Source organism: Lynx rufus, unplaced genomic scaffold (genome assembly GCF_022079265.1).
Source record: "Lynx rufus isolate CCGP_SWC_20201006 ecotype Redwood Valley unplaced genomic scaffold, mLynRuf1.p SCAF_19, whole genome shotgun sequence".
NCBI classification, from domain to species: domain Eukaryota; kingdom Metazoa; phylum Chordata; class Mammalia; order Carnivora; family Felidae; genus Lynx; species Lynx rufus.
In genome coordinates, this window is record NW_025814833.1 from 28283345 (window position 1) to 28308597 (window position 25253).

The window sequence follows — 25253 nt, forward strand, 5'->3', positions numbered from 1 at the left end:
TACAGGTTTGGCCACCAGGCCAGGCCAGCAACAGTTTTAAGCACCAACATGCCAGCAGTGCCGTCAAATGTACACGGTGCTCCCCCTTTAGTCCTCAAAACCACCGCATAAGCCTTTGAGCCACGCGGGAAGCGAGGCCCAAGGGGCAACGGTCACCTGCCCAAAGTCACATCGTCAGTGGGCAGTGAGCAGAGCCAGGACCTGAACCCCTAGGATCTACCTCGAGTGGACACTGACCATTGTAGCAGCAACACTGCCTCCCTCTTCCCCGTTCACTCTGCGCCTGGGGAAAATCTGGAGGATCACAGTTCCAGACGAAATGAGAAAAAGTCACTTGCCCAAGTAAGCGCTACTCCGGGGAATCAAGAAAATCCGAATGGGGAAGTAAGTCTCCGTGGCGTCCCAGTCTTCGGGGCCAACCAAACCAGATAAAAGCACTCTCTCTGTCCCTCTCTCTCACCTATTGCCTCATCTCTCAAGCTCTCTGCATAGACGCTGCAAGAGGCAGAAACAGCTTCTGCACCTGGCTGTGGATGTCCTGGGACAGGAGGGCCAGGGACCGCTCGGACACCAACAGATCTAGGGCCTGCTCCAGGGTGCGCGTCTCAGGCCAAAGCCACCCTCGAGTGACACAGCTCCAGGAGCCAGCCGCCTGACGGTTTCCAGGGACCTAGCGCCAGGAGCCACAGAAGCGCAAGCGGGAGGCCACCAGTCTGGGCCATCAGGTGCGGGGGGCAAGGGGGTGGGTGGGCAGGGCAGGTCCTCACTGTAGGCACAGTAACTCCTGGGGTGTCACAACAGGGGCCCTTTTTGCTCCTGGGAGCCTGGGCCAGATGCCATGGTCAGGTTCCTAGACATCCTGACCCCGAAACCAGCCGCCACCTCCGGCAGAGGTGTCCGGAGCCCCGTGCGACAATAAACAGCACGTGCAGGATCCGCATGCCCCTGGCCCCCAGTCCCAGCCCACCAGCCCAACTCCGACCCGGGGGGAGCTGTCTCCAGTGCCCGGGCCTCTGCGTGTTCGGGGCGGTGGGACGCCTGGCCCCTCATCTCACTTCCGCCCAGGTCTGGGAGGCACAATCACAGGAGGCTCTCCGTCCGGGGCCCACGCAGGACTAGGTCCTGGTCCCACGAGGGAAGTACCAGCACTAAAGTCTGGCGTCCGAACCCCATCAGCACTAACTGAGGACCGATGTGAGGACTAGATCTCCCAGGCACAGCATCCCCTCTGGCCTTGCGCCAACTCACCCAGGAGGGGAAATGTGACCTAAGCGCGGGGCTCGGGAGGCACGAATCAGAAGACAAGAGGCAGGGCCACTGGGCGAACCCAAAGTCCCAGAAGCCCGCGGGTGGCGGCGGTAGGCAGAGAGGAGCACACAGGGTAGCGAGGTTGAAGCTCGGGTCTTCAAGTGAAGAAACTAGAAAGGTAGCCCAAGACCACTGCGATCTGTGAGAGCCTGACCAGAGTCATAAGCCCAGGAAAGGTTGTTAAAATGCGAATTGTCGAGCTCATGCAAGCTGCGGTGCTTCAGGGTGTTGGGAAGGGGCCCAGAAATCTGAAGTTTTCCCAGGCTCTCCCAAGAAATTCTTCCTGCACAGAGAGGTTTGGGAATCAGTGACCCAGACCTAACAGAGTTAACGGAGGTCCCCACCGCTCTGATTTCTGTAGGGTTACCGGGAGAGAAGCCCTCCCTAGGATAGGAACCGGGAACGTCCCACCCAAGCCCCTGGGCTCCAGAGGCACTTAAGACCGGAAACGGGAAGGCTTCCCTAGCGGCTGGAGGCCCAGGGGAGGCCAAGGAAGTGGCGACCCCTCCCACGTCAGCTTGCTAAGGGGCCCAGACGGCTGGCGGGTGTTTCGGGGCCTGCCGGGAAATGTAGTCCAAAAGGCGGGCGCGCGCCTGCGCCCTGCGCAGCTGCCCCGGGGAGCCTGGGAGAGCCGTGGGCGCCGAGGCGGTGAGTCCCCGAGCGGCCAGAGGGCGTGGCCGTCCCTGGGGCGCGGGCGCGGGCGGAGGTGCTCCGGTGCTGCTGGGGCTACGGCAACCGTCCATCGCCAGCTCTGACCCCGCGGCGTGTGCAGGGGCGAGCGACGGGCGGCGGGCCGCTGTCCGGCCGGGACCCTACCACCGCTCCCTGCGACCGGGCCGGGCCTTCCCGAGGTTGTCCGAGACCGGGATCGCCCCTCGAGGCGGCGGGACGTCGTGGGCGGGAGCGCGCTGGGGCCATGCTCGCGCCCCAGGCAGCCGATTTGTGACTGGCTTTTAGACGTTCCCACGACGTGTCCCCCCTCGCCTTTCTCCGAGTGCCCGCTCTGCAAACACCTCTCTATCCGTGGGCCGGGTGAGAGCAGGCTCGCTCAGGCGGCTTTGGGGAGAAGCCGTGAGTCCCGGGGTGCAGTGACGTTTCTTTGCGGAAGGGCGGACGGGGGGACAGCGGGACGGTCAGGGCCCTGGTGGACGTGGTGGAGGGGTCGGCGCGTCTGGGGAGGGCTGCGGGCTGCCAGGCTGAGCACGGTAAGGGCGGGTCCACAGCCCCAGCCGGCCGAGTTCCTGGATGCCCTCCAGCGACGGTTAGGTGCCTAGGCGGGAGATGGGGAAGCTTTCTAGGAATCAGTGCTCAGGACAATAACGTGTCCTGAGTGCTTCCTCTGTGCCCCGCATGCTGTCGTTCGCTTCCGTGCAGTTGCATCCGACACAGGAAATTTTGTGAAATCGATGCTATCATCATTTTCATGTTACAGACAGAAGCGCTGGGTGTCAGGCTCACAAAGCGAGCAGGTTATCCCGCCTGGATGGTCTGCCGCTGAAGTCCAGGTTACCATCGAGATAAGGGGTGATAGGGTCACAGTGTACATTTGGAATGACTAGGTAGGAAGATCATGAGTATTTTTTTCTTTGTCCCACTCCAGGGAAGAGGACAGGTACCTGAGGCATCTTGGCAAATGCGGAGAGAGAGAGAGGACCCATAGCTTAGGGTGGGTGCTGGTATTGAGACACGTCTGTGACCTCAGGCATTGCCCTAAGAACATTTGGATGTTTTTTAGACATGAGCGTTGCAGGAATCTGTTCATTCTAACCTTGTCACCATTTCTGTCTGGCATTTACTGGGTGACATGGGACAAGTTATTCAGTCCTCCTGAGCCTCAACTTTCAGTTCCCTCATCTGAATTCATGGCATAATACTAGTCCCCACCTCCTCTCTTTGGGTGAGGGCTACCTGACCTAATAAATGCAGGAAGCCGAGAACAGCACTTGGACTTAGCAACATGAATGCCATCAGTGGCCTTCGGAATTAATGCAGCCCAGATGGCTGATGGCCTGCCCTGATGTAGTGTATTTTTCTCATGAGAAAGCCAGCAGGCATGCCATAGCAGGATGAGGGTCACGCTGATGTGGGCTGAAGTCCACACGCCTTGAGTGGAGAAGAATGAAAGGTTGCGGATTTGGAGCCTTTGGAGGTGTGGTTCTCCTAAGATGCCTGTTATTCAAGGCAACCAAGGGTTCCAATAGCACAGGGACTTTCAGGGTGGTTCACCACTGCTCCCCTATTTCTTTTGTGGCCTGTATATATTCAGAGACACAAAATAGCTTGTATTCGCTTGGGAGTATAGTCACAGGGCAGCACATCTAGGGTGGTTCATTTAAGGGAAGAGGTTCTTAGCCTTGGGTCCACGGAATTCTAGAGTCGCACTATCGAGTAGAACTTTCTACAGCGATATCTGTGGAGCACTTGAAATGTGACTAGTATGAATGAGAGACTGCATTTTTAATTTCAATGACTTTGAACTGAATCTACCACATGGGACTTGTGACTACCATATTGGGCAGCACGGTTCTAGAGGGTCCGTGTAGGGCGTAGAACATTTTGTAAATGTTTGGAAAATGGATGCAGCGTTAGATGTGTATGTGTATTTTTCTAGGAAGTGATTCCCTGGCCTTCCTTAGATTCTCAGAATCACCAGAAAAGATTAAGGTCTGCTGCTTTAGGGCTTTGGCGGAATGTAAACAAGTTAAGGGAAGTAAGTATGGCTTCTGGTAATCACTGCTGTTTCTCCTTTCCTTTTGTCCGGTCCTCAGCTGTGGGTGGCTCCCCCTTGACACACGTACACAAAGAAATACTGGAATCTGAGACTGCAGGCCCCAGAGAAATTGCACACGGCCAGAAGGGGGCGATGGCTGTGGCCCTGGGTTGTGCAATCCAGGCTTCCTTGAATCAGGGCTCTGTGTTTCAAGACTATGACGCGGACTGTGAAGTCTTCCGCCAGCGCTTCAGGCAGTTCCAGTACAAAGAAGCAGCCGGGCCTCATGAAGCCTTCAACAAACTCTGGGAGCTCTGCTGTCAATGGCTCAAGCCAAAGATGCGCTCTAAGGAACAAATCCTGGAGCTGTTGGTGTTGGAGCAGTTCCTAACCATCCTGCCCACAGAGATAGAGACCTGGGTGAGGGAACATTGCCCAGAGAATAGAGAAAGAGTTGTGTCGCTGATAGAAGACTTACAGAGAGAACTTGAGATTCCAGATCAGCAGGTGAGAAGAGTTGGGGATCTTGGTAATTAGACAGAAGTAGCAGAGACGTCTGATACCAGATCAGACATTTCAATTCCAACCCCGCGCTTTCCCTGAAATGATTTTCATTTTTTCCTTCTGCTGGAATTGGCATATGGTTCCGTGATTCTCAACTATTAAACCCAGCTTCTGTTCTGTAACAAATACTTAGCAATGTCTCTTCTGCTGTCCTGAAATGAAATTTACATATAATGTAACCTTACATACACACAAAATCAAAAACAATACTACAATAAGTGGTCTGTGGGCCAAATGCAGCGCCAGGCCTGTTTTTATGCAGGCCATGAGCTAATAATGGTTATTACCTTTTTAAAAGGTTGTTAAATACAAGAAGTGTAGGTGATAGACCAACATGACCCATAAAGTGTAAATTATTTAATATATGACTATAAGAAAATGTTGCCAGCCCGGGTCAGGTGGAGTCTAGAAAGGATATCAAGGAAAGGGGACATAGTTTGCCATAACCGAATCAGCATTTGAACACACTCCCTTTTCGGGCTTGACTGCACAGAAGACTTGAAGTTGTCAGATGCCCGCATCTGTGCATAAAGTCACCGGGAAGGCGACAGCCACCAGTTCAGACTGGGACAGCTCAGACACTGGGTGGCACCGCTGGTCGTGTGATTTTCCACAGTGGCAACGAGTGTCAGTCAATGTGAACAACAAGGAATACAGTGGTGGTCTGATTTCCCAGGTAGGGCTTTCCTAGAAAATTCAGGTCACGCTACCATATGCAAAACTATTTGGTGTGTATATGAGCCACAGCGTGAAGTCCTTGACAGGTTCTTTTTACCTGGATGGAAGTTTGAGGGGGAACTACAGAGTTGGCGGGGACCCGGAGCAGTGCCGCACCGTGAACGGTATATACTCCCGTCTCTGCCCACTGAATGCCGCCGGCCACCTGCCTTCATGCCACGTCACCCTGTGGTGGTGGCGCTACTGTCCCCTGCTCAGAAGGGCACAGGGCAGAACCTGTGGCAGGAGGGAGAAAGGGCTTCGAGTTGGGCCTGAGGTGCCCGGTGTTGTGTGTTGACGGGGCTGTGCAGTGAGCCTCACTGAACCGGAGCCTTGCAAAATTTCCTGCGCCCGCCCCAGGGCGTAAGGAATTTATGGTTTCCCTTCCTCTCTCTGTCCTCTGGGTTTGGCTTACGGTAGCAGATTTTACGTGCCTGTGGCCTAATCGTGCACTGCCCAGTACGGCCGCCACCAGCCAAGTGTGGGTGGCCCTTGAGCGCTAGCGATGTGGCCAGTGCAAACTGAGATGCGCTCTAAGTGGAAGATGCTGGCCACGTTCAGAAGACTGAGCATGAGAAATAAAGTAGGTGAGATATCTCCCTAGTCATGGTTGGCGTTGATCACATTCTGAACGTAGGGTATTTTAGCGGTACTGGGTTAACCGAGGCATGTTATTAAGATTGACGTCACCGCTTTCTTCTTTGTTTATGCGGGTACTGCAAAAGCAAAATGACGTACACGGGTCACACTGTCGCTACCGGGCATTGCTGGTCTAGACTTTAGAGTGATGGGTTCTGCCATTTGCCCCAGATCGATAGGCAGGAAATGCTCTTGGAAGAACTGGCACCGGTGGGAACGGCACACGTACCACCAAACATCCACCTGGAGTCACCCCCACTCCAAGTAATGGGACCTGCCCCGGAGGGCCCAGTGGCAGAGCCTTGGATCCCACAGGCAGGGCTGCAGGAGCTGAGCTATGGTGCCGCTGAGGAGTGCCAGCCCTTCCTGGACCCCGGTAAGGCAGGGGTTTTATTTCCTTTCTGAGGTTTGTACTTTGAGAGCTGAAGCGCTCTCCAGGTCTGGGGGTGGGTCAGAAACACCCACTGCTGGATGGAAGGGGACCACTGTGATGCCGCGTGGGAGGAGGGACGCCTCTCTGGGAGGAGCCGAGAACAAAGCACGGGTACGTCAGATGGGATTAAAAACCCTGTAAGCTAATGACCCTGCTCAAGAAGCCTGTTTTCCCCTTTTCAGTTGTTTTTATTGTTAGAAAATGCACGTAACATAAAATTTACCCTCTTAATCGTTGTGACGTGTATAGTCCAGTGGTATTGAGTGCATTGTTAATGTCAAACCACTACTAACATCCGTTTCTATAACTGTTTTCACCTTGTAAAACTGAAACCCCATACTCATTTAAACAAATAATTGCCCATGTCTCTAGCCCTGGAAACCACCAGTCAGCTTTCTGTCTCTATGAATTTGACTACTCTGCGTACCTCATCTACATGGAATCATACACTATTTGTCTTTTTGTGACTGGCTTATTTCACTTAACACATGTTCTGAAGGTTCATCCATTTTGTAGCATATGGCAGTATTTCCGTCCAAGTAAAGGCTAAATAATATGCCATTGTACGTACCTACTGCATTTTCTCTATTTTCCATAAATGTATGCTTAGTTTTCTTCCATGTTTTAGCTAGTATGCAAATATCTCTTTGAGACCCTGCTTTTACTTCTTTTGGGTATACAACTACCCAAAAGAGGTGGAAATGCTGAATCATACGGCAATTCTGTTTTTAATTTTTTGAGGAACAGCCACACTGGTTTCCACGGTAGTTGTACCATTTTACATTCCCGTCAATAGTGCGTAACTTTTCTAATTTGTCCACATCCTCATCAACACTTGTTATTTTCTGTTTTGTGATAGTAGCATTCTTATTGGATGTGAGGTGGTATCTCACTGTAATTTGGAATTGTGTTTCCCAAATGTTAGTGACATGGAACATCTTTTCAAGTGCTTATTGGCCATTTGTATATCTTCTTTGGAGAATGTGTATTCAAATCCTTGAACATTTCTTTTTCTGTAAGGTTTATTTGTTTATTTTGAGAGAGGGAGCGTGAGCCTGAGCATGAGTGGGGGAGGGGCAGAGAGAGGGAGAGACAGAGAATCCCAAGCAGGCTTCATGCTGTCAGCATAGAGCCTGCCACTGGGCTCGAACTCACAAACCACGGGATCATGACCTGAGCCCAAACCAAGAGTTGGATACTTAACCGACTGAGCCACCCGGGTGCCCCATTTTTTTTTAAAGTTTATTTCCCTTTGTACCTTTCAAAAACGGAATGTGCTTTGTTGTTGAATTTTAGAATTCTCTATATATTCTAGATATTAATCCCTTATCAGATATGATTTGCAAATATTCTTCCCATTTGTGGGTTGCCTTTTTACTCTGTTGAAACTGTCTTTTGATGGGTAAATTTTTAAATTTTTCATGAGCTACTCTGTGTCTACCTTTTCTTTTGTTGCCTATGCTTTAGGTGTCATATCCAAGAAATAATTGCCAAATCCAGTGTCATGAAGCTTTCCCCTATGTTTTCTTCTAAGAGTTTCATAATTTTAGGTCCTGACTTTAGGTTTTTGATCTGTTTTGTGTTAATTTTTGCACGTGCTGTTATGTAAGGTTCTAACTTCATTCATTTGCACACACATATCCAGTTTTTCCAGCACCATTTGTTGAAAAAAGTATTGTTTCTCCGTTGAATAATCTTGGTGTCATTGTTAAAAACCATTTCACCATATATATTAAGGTTTGTGTATGGGTTGTCTGTTCTATTCCATTAGTCTATATGCTAGTAAGTTTTGAAATCAGGAAGTGTGAGTCCTGTAGCTTTGTTCTTCCTTTCCACGAATTTTTGTCTGTTTGGGCGTCCCTGTAGAGTCCATATCATTTTAGGTATGGGTTTTGCTATTAATGCAAACAAAGTACCATTGGGATTTTCATAGAGATTGTATTGAATCTGTAGATCACTTTTGGTAGTATTGACATCTTAATAGTATCAAGTGTTCCAATCCATGAACATGGGATGTGATCTTCTTTCTTTATTTTTTTTTGTTTTAAAAAATATTTATTTATTTTTGAGAGAGAGAGAGAGACACAGAGTGCGAGCAGGGGAGGGGCAGAGAGAGAGGGAGACAGAGAATCAAAGCAGGCTCCAGGCTCTGAGCTGTCAGCACAGAGCCCAATGTGGGGCTCAAACTCACAGACCACGAGATCATGACCTGAACCAAAGTCAGGTGCTCAACCAACTGAGCCACCCAGGCGCTCCTATTTATATCTTCTTTAATTTATTCTACCAATGCTTTGTCATTTTTGTGGTACAAGTCTTCGATGTACTTAATTCCTAAGTATTTTATTCTTTCCGATGCTATTGTAAATGGAACTGTTTTCATAATTTCTGGAATTGTTTATTGTTCATCGTTAGTATATAGAAATGGAACTGATGTTTGCAGGTTCATTTTGTATCCTGGTACTTTGATGAATTCATTTATTTATGTTAACAGTTTTTTAATGGAATCTTCAAGGTTTCTACATACTAGATCATATAATCTGCCAATAGAGATCATTTTACTTTTTCCTTTTCAATTTCAATTCCTTTTACTTCTTTTTCTTGCCTAATTTCTCTGGCTAGAACTTTCAGTACTGTGTTGAACAGAGTGAGGCATCCTCGCCTTCTACCTCAACTTAGAGGGAAAGTTTTCGGCCTTTTACCACTGAGTGTGATGTTCCCTGTGGGTTTTTCATATATGGCTTTTATTTATGTGGAGGTAATTTCCTTCTGTTCCTATTGTGTTGAGTGGTTTTTTTTTTTTTTTTATCATGAAAGGATGTTGAATTTTGTCAAATGCTTTTTCCACATCATTTGAAATGGTGTGTTTTTTTCCCTTCATTCTGTTAAGGTGGTATATTACATTGACCGATTTTCATATGTTGAAGCAGCCTTGCATCCTAGAAGCAAATATCACTTGGTCATGTTATATAATCCTTTTAATATGTTGCTGAATTCAGTTTGCTAATATTTTGTTCAGGGTTTTTTGTATCAATGTTCATAAGGGATATTGTTGTGTCATTTTCTTATAGTGTCTTTTCTGGCTTTGGTATCAGGGTAATGTTAGCCTCAGAGGATGAGGAAAGTGTTTCCCCCCCTTCATTTTTTTTTGGAAAAGTTTGAGAAAGATTTGTATTAGTTCTTCCCTAAATGTTTGGTAGAATCCACCAGTGAAGCCATCGGGTCTAGGGCTTTTCTTTGTCAGGAGATTTTTGATTACTGCTTCACTCTCTTTACTAGTTTACTGAATAGGTCTATTCAGATCTTTCTGTTTCTTTGTTATGTAGTCTTGGTAGGTTTTGTGGTTCTGGTAATTTATCCATTTCATCTAGGTTATCCAGTTGGTTTGTATACGGTTGTTCATAGTGGTCTCTTGTAATTGTTTTTATTTCTGTAGAATGATTGGCAATATCCCGACTTTAATTTTAATTTTAACAATTTTTGCCTTCTTTCTCTTTGTCTCTTTGTCTTAGTTCATCTGGCTAAAGGTTTGTCAAGTTCATTCATCTTTTCAAAAAGCCAATGTTTGGGGGCGCCTGGGTGGCGCAGTCGGTTAAGCGTCCGACTTCAGCCAGGTCATGATCTTGCGGTCCGTGAGTTCGAGCCCCGCGTCGGGCTCTGGGCTGACGGCTCGGAGCCTGGAGCCTGTTTCCGATTCTGTGTCTCCCTCTCTCTCTGCCCCTCCCCCGTTCATGCTCTGTCTCCCTCTGTCCCAAAAATAAATAAACGTTGAAAAAAAAAAAATTAAAAAAAAAAAAAAAAAAGCCAATGTTTGGTTTCATTGATTTTCTCTATGGTCTTTCTAGGTCTTTATTTTGTTGATCTCTGACTGATCTTTATTGTTTCCTTCCTTCTGCTTTGGGCTTAGTGTTTTTCTTTTCTTATTAGTTCCTTAAGTTGGAAAGTTATGTTACTGTTTTGGGCTTTTTTTGTTTACTAATGTAAGTATTTATAGCTATAAATTCCCTACTTAGCCCTGCATTCATTATGTCTCAAAAGTTTTGGTACTTTGCATCTTCGTTTTCACTGATCTCTTAAGTATTTTCTAATTTTCTTTGTGACTTCTTCTTGCATCCATTGGTTATTTAACAGGGTGTTATTTAATTTTCACAAATTTGTCAATTTTCCAGTTTTCCTTCTGTTCTGATTTCTAACTTCATTCCATTGTGGTCAGAGTAAGTACTTTGAATGAGATCTGTGTTCTTAAATATATAGAAACGAATTTGTGGCCTAACATACCATCTGCATCCCAGAAACTGTCTCATATGCACTTGAGAAGAATCTGAGATTTTTATTCTGGCCATCTTAGTGGGTGTGAAGTGTTTCTTCAAAGACTATAATGGTGTTGAGCATCGTTTCATGGGCTTATTGGGCGTTTGTGTATCTTCACTGGAGAAATGCCTATTTAGATTTTTTGCCTATTTTTGTTTTTTATTTTTTTTATTTTTTTTAAGTCGGCTTCACACTCAACGTGGGCCTTGAACTCCGGTCCCTGAGATCAAGAGTTGGATGCTCTAACAACTGAGCCAGCTGGGCACCCCTGCCTATTTTTAAGTAGGATTATATGTGTTTTTATTATTGAGTTGTGTATGATCTTTTTGTATTCTAGATAAAAGTCTATTATTAGATATATGACTTATAAGTAGTCTTTCATGTTTTGTGACTGTCTTTTAACTTTCTTAATAGTGTCCTTTGTAGCACGAAAGTTCTTTTTTTTTTTTTTTTAATTTTGATGCGGTCCAGTTTAACTATTTTTTGTCTTGTTGCTTGTGCTTTTTATGTCATACCTAAGAAACCATTGCCTGATATAAGGTCATGAAAATTTACCCCTAAATTTTCTCCTAGGAGTTTTATAGTTTTAGCTTGCATTTAATGCTTTGATTCATTTTCAATCAATTTTTGTATAAGTTGCACAGTAGCGGCCCAAATAATATGTATATTTACATATATTCTCGCATATTCAGTTGTTTCAGCATGGTTTGCTAAAAGGCTCATTCTTTTCACATTGAATGGACTTGAAACTCTTGTCCAAAATCAGTTGACTACAGGTATATGGGTTTACTGCTGGACGGTCAGCTCTAGTCTAGTGATCTATATGTCTATTCTTTTTTTTTTTTTTTTTTTTCAACGTTTATTTATTTTTGGGACAGAGAGAGACAGAGCATGAGCGGGGGAGGGGCAGAGAGAGAGGGAGACACAGAATCGGAAACAGGCTCCAGGCTCCGAGCCATCAGCCCAGAGCCTGACGCGGGGCTCGAACTCCCGGACCGCGAGATCGTGACCTGGCTGAAGTCGGACGCTTAACCGACTGCGCCACCCAGGCGCCCCTCTATATGTCTATTCTTATGGAAATACCACACTGTCTTTATTATTGCTTTCCAGTAAGTTTGGAAATATGAGAGTGTGAGGGCTCCAACTTTGCTTTTGTTTTTCAAGATTGTCTTGGCTGTTCTGAGTTTGATACAATTCCATGTGATATTTAGCATCAGCTTATCGGTTTCTACAAAGAAGTCAGTTGGGATTCTCATAGGGGTTGTGTTGAATCTGTAGATAAGTTTGGGGAGTATTGCCATGTTAACAGTGTTAAATTTGTGATGCATACACATGTGGTGCTTTTCCATTTATTTAGATTTTCTTTCATTTTTTTTTTTTTACATTTTTTTTTATTTTTTTTTTTTATTTTTTTTTTTAAATTTTTTTTTTCAACGTTTATTTATTTTTGGGACAGAGAGAGACAGAGCATGAACGGGGGAGGGGCAGAGAGAGAGGGAGACACAGAATCAGAAACAGGCTCCAGGCTCCGAGCCATCAGCCCAGAGCCTGACGCGGGGCTCGAACTCCCGGACCGCGAGATCGTGACCTGGCTGAAGTCGGACGCTTAACCGACTGCGCCACCCAGGCGCCCCTTTTTACATTTTTTATAGTTGCCCAAGTATAAGTTTTTACACTGCTGTTATGAAATTTGTTCCCAAGTATTCTTTTTAATAGTTCTTCCAGAGGAACTGTTTTCTTAATTTCATTTTTGGGTTGTTCATTAAAAATATATAGGATTACAGGGCGCCTGGGTGGCTCAGTCGGTTAAGCATCTGACTCTTGGTTTCAGCTCAGGTTATGATCTCACGGTTTGTGAATTCTAGCCCCGCATTGGGCTATGCACTGAGCATGGAGCCTGCTTGGGATTCTCTCTCTCCCTTTCTCTCTCTGCCCTTCCTGTGCATGTGCTCTCTTTCTCTCAAAATAAATAAACTTAATATCTCTCTCTATAGGATTATAATTAATTTTTGCATATTGATCTTGAGTCCTGTAATCCTACTTGTTTAATAGTTCAAATTATTTTTTAGTGGGTTCCTTAGGATTTTCTATATCAAAGATTATGTCATCTGAAAAAAGAGATAGCTTTACTTATCTTGTTCTAATCTAGATACCTTTTCTTCCCTTTCCTTGCCAAATTACCCTGGCTAGAACCTCCAGTACAATATTCAATGTAAGTGGTGAGACCGGACATCCTTGTCTTGTTTCTGATCTCAGGGGAAATGTATTTAGTCTTTTACTGTTATTTATGATGTTAGCTGTGGGCCTTTCCTCGATTCCTTTTATTAGGGTGAGGAAGTTCCCTTCTATTCATGGACTATTGAGTGTTTTTATCAAAAAAAACTCTTGAATTTTGTCACATGCTTTTTGTGCGTCTATTGAGATGATCATGGTTTTACTTTTTATTCTCTTGTAATGGTGTATTTCCTTAACTTTTGAATGTTAAACCAACATTGCATTCCTGATGCAACTATTACTTGATCCTGGTGTATAATTCATATTATATGTTGCTGGATTTGGTTTGCTAGTATTTTGTTGAAGATTTTTATATCTATTTTCATCGGAGATAGTGTCTGTAGGTGTTTTTTTTTTTTTTTTTTTGGTCCTGTCTTTATCTGGTTTTGTTATCAGGGTACTATTGGCCTCATAGACTGAGTGGGAAAGTCTTTGTTCCTTTTCTATTTTTTGGATGTGTTTGTGAAGAATTTCTGTTTTTTTTCTTTTGTTGTTTATACCTTGGATGTCACATTTAAGAAACTGTTGCCTAATTCAAGGTCATGAAGATTTATAGCCATGTTTCCTTCTTTTTTTAAATATATTTTTAAGTTTATTTCTTTTGAGAGAGAGAGAAAGCACGAACAGGGGAGGGGCAGAGAGAGGGGAGATAGTGAGAATCCCAAGCAGGCTCCACACTGACAGCGTGGAGCTGGACGTGGGGCTTGAGCCCACGAACTGTGAGATCATGACCGGAGCCAAAGTCAGATGCTTAACTAACTGAGCCACCCAGGTGCCCCTCTTTTTTTTTTTTTAAGAGAGAGAGAAAGCGTGAGTCAGGGGAGGGTCAGAGGGAGAGAGAGAGAGAGAGAGAGAGAGAGAGAGAGAATCTTACTCAGACTCCAGGCTCAATGCAGAGCCCAGCAGAGGGCTCAATCCCATGACCCTGGGATCATGACCGGAGCCAAAATCAAAAGTTGGATGCTCAACCAATTGAGCCACCAGGTGCCTCTGTACCTATGTTTCCTTCTAAGAGTCTTGTGGATTTAGCTCTTAAATTTAGATCATTGATCCATTATGAATTAACTTTTGTATATGGTGTGAGAAATGGGACTAGCATCATTCTTTTACATGTGCATATCTAGTTGGCCCAGCACCATTTGTTGAGGAAACTATTCTTTCCCCATTGAATTGTCATGGTACCTTTCTCAAAAATGGATTGACAATAAATGACAAGGCTATTTCTGGCTTATCAATTCTATTCCACTGATACATGTTTCTTTCCTTATGCCAGTACAGTGAGTTGGAAAGTGTTCCATTCTCTTTTGTTTTCAGTGAGAGATTATGTAGAATCGGTGTTAATTCTTTAAATGTTTGGTAGAATTCACCACTGAATCATCCAGACCTGGGCTTTTCTTTGTAAGAAGTGTCTTGATTACTAATTCAGTACCTTTACTTGTTATAGGTCTATTCTGATTTTATATTTCTTCTTGAATCAATTTTGGGTAGTTTTTGTGTTTCCAGGAATTTGTGCATTTCATTTATCTAATTTGTTTCTGTGCAGTTGTTCATACTGTTCCTTTATAATCCTTTTTATTTCTGTAAGGTTAGTAGTAATAGTTCCCCTTTCATTTATGATTATAGTAATTTGAGTTTTCTTTCTTCTTTTCTTGGTCAATTTAGCTGAAGATTTGTCAATTTTGTTAATTTTTTTCAAAGAACCAACCTTGGTTTTATTGATTTTCTCTATTGTTTTACCGTTCTGTTTCATTAAATCCTGCTCTAATCTTTATTATTTTCTTCTGGTTGTTTTAGGTTTTGTTTGCTCTTATTTTTCTAATATTTTAAGGTGCAAAGTTAGGTTATTAATTTCAGATTTTTCTTTCTTTTCAATATAGGCATTCATAGCTATAAATTTCTCTTTAAGCAGTGGTTTAGGTACATTCCTAAGTTTTGGTATATTGTGTGTTCATTTTCATTTATCTCAAAGTATTTCTAATTTCTCTTTTGATTTTTTTATGATTATTTATTTAAGAGTGTGTTGTTTAATGACCTTGTATTTATGAAGTCCTCAAGTTTCTTTCTGTTATTTCTTTTTTAAGTAGGCTCCATACCCAGCGTGAAGCCCAATGCAGGGCTTGAACTCAGAACCCTGAAATCAAGACCTAAGCTGAAATCAAGAGTCGGACACTTAACCAACCTAGCCACCCAGGCACCCTTCTGTTATTTTTTTCTAACTTCATTCCATTTTGGTGGGAGAATATACTTTGTAATTGTGATCCTTTCACATTTTTGAACATTTGTTTTATGGTATAGCATCTTGACTGCCCTGGAGAATTTTCCATGTGCACTTGAGAAGAACACATATTCTGTACTTCTTGGGTGGAATGTTCTATAAATGTCTGTGACATTTAGTAGGATTATAATTTTTTGTCTTCTATTGTTGATCTTCTGCCTAGATATTCTATCCAGTAGTGCAAAGAGGTATTTAAGTCTCTGCTACTGCTCAATTGTCTATTTCTTTTACTCTTTCTGTCAGTTTTTGCAGTCATGTATTTGGTACTCTGTTTTTAAGTGCATGTATGGTTAGAATTGTTGTATCTTCCTGATTGGTCATTTTACCATTATAAACTGATCCTCTTTATCTCTAGAAACTTTTTTGTTTTGATGTCCATTTTGTATGATGTTAGTGTAATCAGTCTGGCTGTCTTGTGGTTGTTATTTGCATGATATATCTTTTTCCATCCCTTTACTTTCAGTGAGTATCTTTGAATCTAAAGTGTGTCTCCTGTAGACAGCATGTAGATGGATTTTTATTTTTTTTTAAATTTTTTTTTTTTCAACGTTTATTTATTTTTGGGACAGAGAGAGACAGAGCATGAACGGGGGAGGGGCAGAGAGAGAGGGAGACACAGAATCAGAAACAGGCTCCAGGCTCTGAGCCATCAACCCAGAGCCCGACGCGGGGCTCGAACTCACGGACCGCGAGATCGTGACCTGGCTGAAGTCGGACGCTTAACCGACTGCGCCACCCAGGCGCCCCGTAGATGGATTTTTAAAACCTAGTATGATGATCTCTGCCTTTTGATTGAGTTGTTTAATGCATCTATGTTTAACCTGATTTTTGATATGGTGTAATTTACATCTGCGATTTTACTTTTTGTTTTCTATATTTCTCATATCTTTTTTGTTTCTCTGTCCTTCGTTTGCTGCTTTCTTTTGCACTGAGTAAATGTTTTGAATGTAGCACTTTACTTAAATCAATTTTCACTATTTTTTAAAAATTATTTCCTTAGTGGTTACTCTAGAGATTAGCATGTACATCTTAACGTAATCAGATTTAGATTTATACTAATTTCATGCTAGTAAAATATAGAAATATTTCTTATATATACCTCTATTTTCTTCCTTTTTTGTGGTGTTACTATCATACATATTGCATTAAAAATGTTAAAACCTCAAAAAATGTTAGAAACCCAAAAATACATTGTTAAAGATATTACTTTATATAATTTTAAGCCTTCTAAAAGAGCTAGAGAAGAAAGAAATACAAATAGATATTATGACTTTTGTTGTATTAACATTATTTATATTTCCGGTTTTCTTCATCTTTCCTGTGGATTTTAGTTATTAATTAGAGTCATTTTTTTACCCCCATACAGTTTTGCGCTCATCCACCTCATTTGTGCTGTTATTGGCAAATATATTACATTTCTACAGATTATTTGCCCAACAGTGCACTACATATATATTGTTCCATACACTGCTTTTAAAATCTTTTAAGAGAAGAGGGGCACTTAAGTGGCTCAGTCAGTTAAGCAACTGACTTCGGCTCAGGTCATGATCCCATGGTCCGTGGGTTCGAGCCCCGCGTCGGGCTCTGTGCTGACAGCTCAGAGCCTGGAGCCTGCTTCAGATGCTGTGTCTCCCTCTCTCTCTGCCCCTCCCCTGCTTGTTTGTTCATTCTCTCTCTCTCTCTCTCTCTCTCAATCTTTTAAGAGAAGAAAGGAGCAGAAATTAGTATTTATACCGTCTTTTATAATTACCCTCCCTTGTTGTGCCCTTTGTTTTTTCGTGTGGATTTGAATTCCCATTTGGAATCAGTAGCTTTCAGACTGAGGAACTGCCTTTAGTATTTCTTGTTAGGCAAGACTGCTGCCTATGAATTCTCTCAGTTTTTGTTTATTAGAAATATTGTTATTCCAGATTAATTTTTAAATTTTTTTTAGTGTTTATTTATTTTGGAGACAGAGACAGAGCGTGAGAGGGGGAGGGGCAGAGAGAGAGGGAGACACAGAATCCGAAGCAGGCTCCAGGCTCTGAGCTGTCAGCACAGAGCCCGACGTGGGGCTCGAACTCATGAATGGTGAGATCATGACCTGAGCTGAAGTTGGACACTTAACCGACTGAGCCACCCAGGCGCCCCTCACAATTCATTTTTTATAGATAGCTCTTCTGGATATAATTTCTCATTTTTCTTTGAGCACTTTGAATATGTTGTCCCACTGTCTTCTGGCCTCCAGCGTTGCTAGTGAGAACTCGGCCTTTAATTTTATTGGAGTTCCCTTGTAAGTGACAAGTCATTTTCCTCTTGCTGTCTTTCAAGGTTTTCTTCTTTTTATGTGACCTTTAGGATTTCTACTATGATATGTCTGGTTTTTTAAAATGTTTATTTTTGAGAGAGAGCAGGAGAGGGGCAGAGAGAGAGAGAGAGAGGGAGACAGATTATCCCAAGCAGGCTCCTCCGTGCTGACAGCAGAGAGCCCTGATGTGGGGCTCATACTCACAAACCCGGAGATCATGACCTGAGCCGAATTTGATGCTTAACTGACTGAGCCACCCAGGCTCTCTGATATGTCTGTTTGAAGATCTCTTTGTGTTTGTCCTGCTTGGAATTCATCTAGCTTCCAAGATGTGTAGATGAATGTGTTTTCAACACATTTGGGCAGTTTGGCACCACTGTTTCTTCAATTTGGTTTTTTTTTTTTTTCTGCTCCTTTCTCTCACCCTCTCCTGGTTCTCTCATTATGCATCTATTATAATGGCACCTAGTGGTACCCGACTTTTCTCTGAGGCTCTATTCACTTCCCTTCATTCTTTTTTTCTCTCTGTTCTTCTGATAGTATAATCTCTACTGATCTGTCTTCAAGTTCACTGATTGTTCTGATAGTTCACATCCATTCTTGAGCCATTCTAGGGAATTTTTCATTTCAGTTATGGTACTTTTCAGCTCCAGAATTTCCACTGGATTCTTATTATACTTTCTATTTATTGATATTCTCTATTTGATGTGATGTGATGTGATGTGATGCTGTTTGTCTTCATAATTTACTTCCTTAATCATGGATTGGTTTCGTTCTTGGATACTCATAATGGCTACTTTGAAGTCTTTGCTAAATTCACTATCTAGTCACTCACATAGGCAGAGTCTGGTCCCCACTCTTTTTTTTCTTCTAGTGTATGAGTCATACTTTCCTGTCCACATGCATGGCTCATCATGTTTTGTTGGAAACTGGACATTTTAGATAAAACATTGTAGCAACTCCGGAGTCCTTCTTTCCCCTCCCTAGGGCTTGTTATTGTTATTTGTTTGCTTATTTGTTTGGTAATGGCTGCGTTCCTGCAGTCAACTCTAGTCCACTGTGAAATGTTAACCTTTTGATGTTGCCCCTCAGGGAGCACAGTCTCGGATGTGCACACAGTCACCCTGGAAAGGCAGCACTTTTACAGGGCTTTCTTTGGCTGCCTCTTTCCCTGACCTGACCCTGCCATTAATTTCCAGCTAATTGCTCTATTGTTTTCAGCAATGCCCTGGAGCATAATTTCTCCCTGGACCAATCTAGTCAATTTCAGATACCTTTGTTGGGCTAGCTCCTGAGGTCAGGTTTTGAGATTTGTTGTGATCCCAGGAGGGCTCCTCCCAGCTTGTCTTTTTTCCCCACTTCTCTTCGGCAAGCTAGTCAGCCTGGGGTTTAGGGTGTATAGTCCATAAATCTATCAAACTCTTTCCTGTTGCCTTTCATTATCATCTGTGCTCTTTTTTAGAATATCCTTAGGCTTAAATGTTCATCCTCTGTTGCAAATGAATCAGGTGGTTTTTGTTTTTTGTTTTTTGTTTTTTTTTGAGAATTTATTAGGAGCTACCTGTTTTAAGGCCTGCTTCTCTGAGGCCAAATCTCTGATGCATTGCTCTGGAGGTGGGGGAAATGGTGTGCTTATCTCTAAGTGAAACTGCCACTTTCCAGCTGAGCACTAGGTCCGGCCCTCAGGTCTTCTTGGGTTGCATCTCCAGGCTTAGAACCACTGTCTTATAATCACAACTGCCTTAAAAGGACAGACAGGGAGTACTCTAGTGTTGTCACCAATAGGACACCCAGGGTGGCTCCTCCATGCCACCAGTAGAGACTGGGCAGATAAAAGCTGTCCCCACCTTGCAGCCACGATTGTTTGGACCTTAGAATCAACAATGGGTAGCTGGGGTAGGATGAGAAATGCTGAGGTCCTGCCCCTTCCAAGAAGATAGCCCTCGGAAGGGTCTGGGGGAGAGGCTGCCTCGGTCCCTGTGCCAGTGTAGAGTGGAGCGGGGAGAGGCACCAAAGAGAACTGTTGTGGTTTAAATCCTCAAGAATCTCCCTATTACCGGGGCGCCTGGGTGGCTCAGTCAGTTAAAGGTCTGACTTCGGCTCAGGTCATGATCTCGCTGTTTCCGAGTTGAGTTCGAGCCCTGCATCGGGCTCTGTGCTGACAGCTCAGAGCCTGAAGCCTGCTTCCGGGTTCTGTGTCTCCCTTTCTCTCTGCCCCTCCCCCACTCGTGCTCTGGCTCTCTCTCAAAAATAAATAAACTTTAAAAAAAAAGAATCTCCCTATTACCTGTGAATTTTAGCAGATTAAAAAAAATAGATGTTTCCTAGTTTGCTGTAGGCCCTTAGGACCAATGTTTGTTTTATTTTTTTAAATTTTTTAAAAAGTTTGTTTATTTATTGAGAGAGAGAACACGAGCAGGAGAGGGGCAGCTGGAGGGAGAAAATCCCAAGCAGGCTCCTAGCTGTCAGCATGGAGCCCATTGTGGGGCTCGATCCCATGAACTGTGAGATCGTGACCTGAGCCCAAATAACGCTTAACTGACTGAGCCACCCGGGTGCCTTTTTTTTTTTTTATTTATTAAAAAAATTTTTTTTAACGTTTATTTATTTTTGAAACAGAGAGAGACAGAGCATGAACGGGGGAGGGTCAGAGAGAGAGGGAGACACAGAATCCGAAGCAGGCTCCAGGCTCTGAGCTGTCAGTACAGAGCCCAACGCGGGGCTCGAACTCACAAACCGCGAGATCATGACCTGAGTCAAAGTCGGACACTTAACTGACTGAGCCACCCAGGCGCCCCATCCTGTTTTTTTTTATTTTTAATAATTGTCACTAGTTTCATTGGGAAGTAGGTCCGCAGAGCTCCTCCTGATATGTTGGAAACCCACCTCCCCGACTACATTTCGGTTATAAATCCACATTTTACACCGAGGCCTTTGCTAGTCTGCCTCTTTCAAGTTTCAGTTTTCCCTCATGGCAGCTTTCCTTTGATCTGGAACCCCCAGTTTTGTTTGACCTGAGCCATGTTACCCTTTGATCCCACTCTTCGCTTTGCAATCTAAACAAAAACAATGCAGTGAATTTATTTTTCATTTTTTGTAAGTTTATGTATTTTGAGCGAAGGAGAGAGCACATGGGGGGAGAGGCAGAGAGAGAGGCCCCAGCGATCTGGGGCTCACACTCACTTACAGCAAGACCCTGACTCGAGATGAAATCAAGAGCCAGACACTTCACAGACTGAGCCACCCTGGGCACCTCAACAATATAGTGAACTTAAACAAAATTGTATTTGAAATGCATTTTTGTTTGTCATTCTTAATTGCAAAAGGTCTTTTATCCACGAAACTATAAAATACGGTATTTTAGTCCCCTTCCTATGTTTTGACATAATGTTTTGAAACGTAAATTTTCATTCCTTTGCTAATGTATTTTAATAATGCTACTGTTTAAAAAAATATTGCTGATGTTTAAACAGCATCCTGCAGTTAGATTTCAAGGCAACAGTTTTCATCCCACACTTTATTGCAGACCAATATACTTTGCCAGACCGAGGAAGGTGAGGAAAGGTCGTGGAAAGAGAATGTGAGCCACAGCAGCTGTCAGTGGGGAGAGAGGTGGTAGGACATGGGGACAGTGAGTGTAGGAACTTGTTCTAGTTGTTCTTAGACTGATAGAAATACTGTTGGATGGTTTTTTGGGTTAATTTCCAGAGAGTGCACTTCTAGACTTCCCCTGAAATAAACATAAACCCTGCTTTTGCTTGTTGGCAACCTAGTCATTTTCCATTTTATTTGAAAATCTCAATAGAAAAGATTCTAGTAAATAGTTTCATAACGCATACATTTATTTATTAATTTTTTCAGCGCATTTATTTTTGAGAGAGGGCGTGCATATGTGCAGGAGCGGGGGAGGGGCAGAGAGGGAGGGAGAGAGAGTATCCCACGCAGGCTCTGAGCTCTCAGCACAGAACCCGACTTGGGGCTCAAACTCACGAACCAAGAGTTCATGACCTGAGCAGAAATCAAGGGTCACGTACTTAACTGACTGAGCCACCCAGGTGCCCCTCCTGACCCCAACTTTTAGCTTTCTCTTCACTCGGTATCAATAGCAGCATTTCTCAGTTTTACGCCAAGATATGCCAAAACTCTATGAAGATTTACTGCCTATTTTGGTTCTAACCTGAATAAATTGAATATCAGACTAGATATAGAAATCATGTAGTGTGTTGATTTCAACACAGAAATGGTTTACTCTCCTCCCATAGAGGAGAATGGCCTTGAATTGAGCATGAAAGGATGTTCTCTCATCACATGTTTTGTTTTCGTCTTTAAAAAAGAGAGTCTCTTGTGAGAGATCTTGGGTGGAGTCATAGTCATTGGGGAGAAAGTAGACCTTAAGCGGCCACATGTCCCAGATGTCGTCAGAGAAAACCCTCGATGACATAAACTATTCTGCTTCTCATCTTTCTTATGGCCAGGGTATCCAATACCAAAGCTGGACGTGAACTTTTCATTGGAGCCTCGAGAAGAGGCATGGGTGAAGGAACTACAAGATTCCAAAGAAATGAAACAGTTACTTGACTCCAAGATAGGTAAGTCATGGTTCATTGACGTCATGGAATAAAGAAAAGAAAAATTCGGCCTTCATCAGGGTAAAGAGTTTGGGATTCTACCAAGGAGTTTCTGGATTCCTGCTGGTGGTTTAATACAATCCTTCCTTTTCCCTCGTGTGTTCCTCTCTGTGGGACGCAGTGACATCTTCAGTTTCTGTTTCTTCTCTCAGGTTTTGAGATGGGGATAGAAAATGAAGAAGATTCTTCAAAACAGAAAAAACTGGAGAATATGTATCCATTTATTGTTACTTTAGAGGGGAATGCTCTCCATGGGCCCATTTTGCAAAAAGACTATGTACAGTTGGAAAATCAGTGGGAAAGTCCCCCGGAGGATCTACAGACAGATTTAACAAAACTGATAGATCATCCGAACCCCTCTGCAGGAGAGAAACCTGAGAATTCCAACTTAGAAGAGCCTCTCGACCCCAGACCCCAGAAGAAAAAGAGTCCAGGGGACAAACCTCACCGATGCCCTCAGTGTGGAAAATGTTTTGCGCGGAAGTCGCAGCTTACAGGGCACCAGAGAATTCACTCTGGAGAGGAACCGCATAAATGCCCTGAGTGTGGAAAAAGATTCCTTCGTAGTTCAGACCTTTATAGACACCAACGGCTTCATACCGGGGAGAGGCCCTACGAATGCACTGTGTGTAAAAAGCGATTCACTCGACGGTCGCACCTTATAGGGCACCAGAGAACGCATTCTGAAGAAGAAACCTACAAATGTCTTGAGTGTGGGAAAAGCTTTTGTCATGGATCGAGTCTCAAAAGACATCTGAAAACTCATTCGGGTGAAAAACCTCACAGATGTCACAGTTGTGGGAAAAGTTTCAGTAGACTGACAGCTCTTACTTTGCATCAGAGAACTCACACCGAAGAGAGACCTTTTAAATGTAATTACTGTGGGAAAAGCTTTAGACAGAGACCGAGCCTTGTTATTCATTTAAGAATTCACACAGGGGAGAAGCCATACAAGTGTAGTCACTGTTCTAAAAGCTTCAGGCAGAGGGCAGGCCTTATTATGCACCAGGTCACTCACTTTAGAGGACTTCTTTAAGAATCTTGAAGAGAACAGGTTCCCACAGAGATTGACACTAACTAAAAAAAAAAAAAAAAAGTTAACCAACAGCAGCCTGTTTGCCTTGGAAGAATCTTTTTGTTTGAGCTTATGAGAACAGGTTTTAAAAACTATTTAAAAAGCCCTTCTTCCAAAGTATATGAATTCTAGACTATCTGTCTACTCTTGCAACATTCCCAGATTTGATTTATGCTGTCTCTCTTCCTTTTTTTTTTTTTTTTTACAATGAAATGTTTTGTGTCCTAAGCCAACTATGTCATAGATATAAGCATAAAGCATAGAATTGATGACAATCCTTTTCAGAGTAGGGTCAATATGATGGATGATCATGTCTATCAACATAACTACTAAAGCAGCACCATAATTATTCTGCTGTCATTACGAAAGGGGATGATGTTCGTGCAAAGCTTTCTATGTGTCCTCTAAGTAGTAAGCAAGGAGACAGTGTGTTTTGTCAAATAATAAAAATGTGTCGAGAACACATTTGCCTGGTAAGAACTGGGTTATTTCCATTGAGATTGTTTATGTCGAAGGAAATTAAGATTTTAACCTTTACTTATGAATTTTTGCAAAGTTTGCTAGTCTGTTTAGTTGGCGGTCTGGGGTGATGCTGCTTAGAGCTGAGTATCAACTTGATGATTTATTTTGTTCACAGAATAACTAAGCTCTTTGTGGAAGAATCCCTTGGACAATTGATGTCATACAAGTAGAATCTAACTTAATTTAGATTGCGAAACCAGTGTCTGTGGCTTTTTACTGTCCTTTGGTATTCACCGATGTGTCTCTCCGTGCTTTTAAGATTTTGCCCATTCTTTAATTCAGTGTCCCCCTAACCGTGTGTCATAGAGCACTTAGTTCTACAAGATATTTTACAAATAAGTGCGGGAATCCCTGCTGTCTCCACTTTTCTAGATGCACAATGCACATCAGCATACAAGGATCTCTGAGAGGTCCTCCGGTAAAGGCAGAAAAAGCACCTCTTTTGGCTGAGTGTTTTCTAAACTTATTTGACGCCCAGAACCCTTTTTCATGTATACCCGGTAATAACCCACAGAACTAGTATTCTGCAAACATTCCTTGGAACACACCGCCTTTAACCATTTCTATAGCTATCAGTATAGTTTTGTTGCTCCCAAGCCTAGTTATCTTCAGTTGTTTTCAAGGGTGTTATGAAAAATTCTTTACGTATATACATTTTTTTTATATAACACACATCATTTTAAGGAGGTGAGGGTCACCAATCGAGATAATTTATCAGTCATTCAGTGATTCTCAACCTCTTTGAATTTTAGTTATAATCACACACGCATATTGCTACTTATATAAACATTGTATAATCGTGGTAAGGACTCAAATTCCTGTAGCAAGGGAGGCACGCTCTTTGTCAGTTATAGCTGTTAATACATGAAAATATTCATTCAGCCTAGTTCCTTGTTATAAAATACAAGAAGTAGGACATTCAAGTATTTTCCCTTTATGAAGACACCAGTCATTCTTTCCCTAAACTAGGAGTAGGGAAAGTGCATTTTGTTCTATTCCACTGAAGTTCTCGGAAGTAATGTTGAAAATAAGTATTTCGGGGGCAAGTACTCTGTGCCTAATTGGTCCTGTTCTAGGCTTAATGGAAACTAGTAAAGACATGAATCCGTGAGTCCGGTTCATAAGGAGTTTATAGTATCGTTAGTTAAACAAGAGTTGGGAAATAAATGGAGAACAATGCAAGAGAGTTTGTAATTAAGTGCCAAAGCATATCACGTGCTACAACCAGGACGTATCTTTAATTCCTGTCATCCAGGTCCCTGTATGATGCTGCTATAAGTGTGGGGTTAAAATTGACATCCCGGTAGCAATAAACATGTAACACAGGAGGAGTCTGAATGTAGAGATGAAAAATACGGAATGTAATGGCTTCTCTTTTCTCTCTTGTGGACTTGCATTCAAACCAGAACAGTGCCTTAGAATGGATGTGCCCAACTGCTCTGTATCTATGCAATATTTTAATAAAGTGGAAATGTGTATGCTCTTCCTGCTTCAATCCCATTAACTGATGGTT

General features: G+C 43.2%; 1 protein-coding gene across 1 annotated transcript; it reads left to right on the forward strand.

The window, feature by feature from the left end:
• Positions 1 to 2053: 2053 nt before the first annotated feature.
• On the forward strand, positions 2054 to 25217 carry ZNF449 (zinc finger protein 449). Its single transcript, XM_047082131.1, has 5 exons — positions 2054 to 2379; positions 4077 to 4525; positions 6110 to 6314; positions 21991 to 22104; positions 22296 to 25217. Exons 2-5 carry the CDS (start codon positions 4172 to 4174, stop codon positions 23177 to 23179), a joined length of 1557 nt encoding a protein of 518 aa, XP_046938087.1. The 5' UTR covers positions 2054 to 2379; positions 4077 to 4171; the 3' UTR covers positions 23180 to 25217.
• The last annotated feature ends 36 nt before the right edge of the window (positions 25218 to 25253 follow it).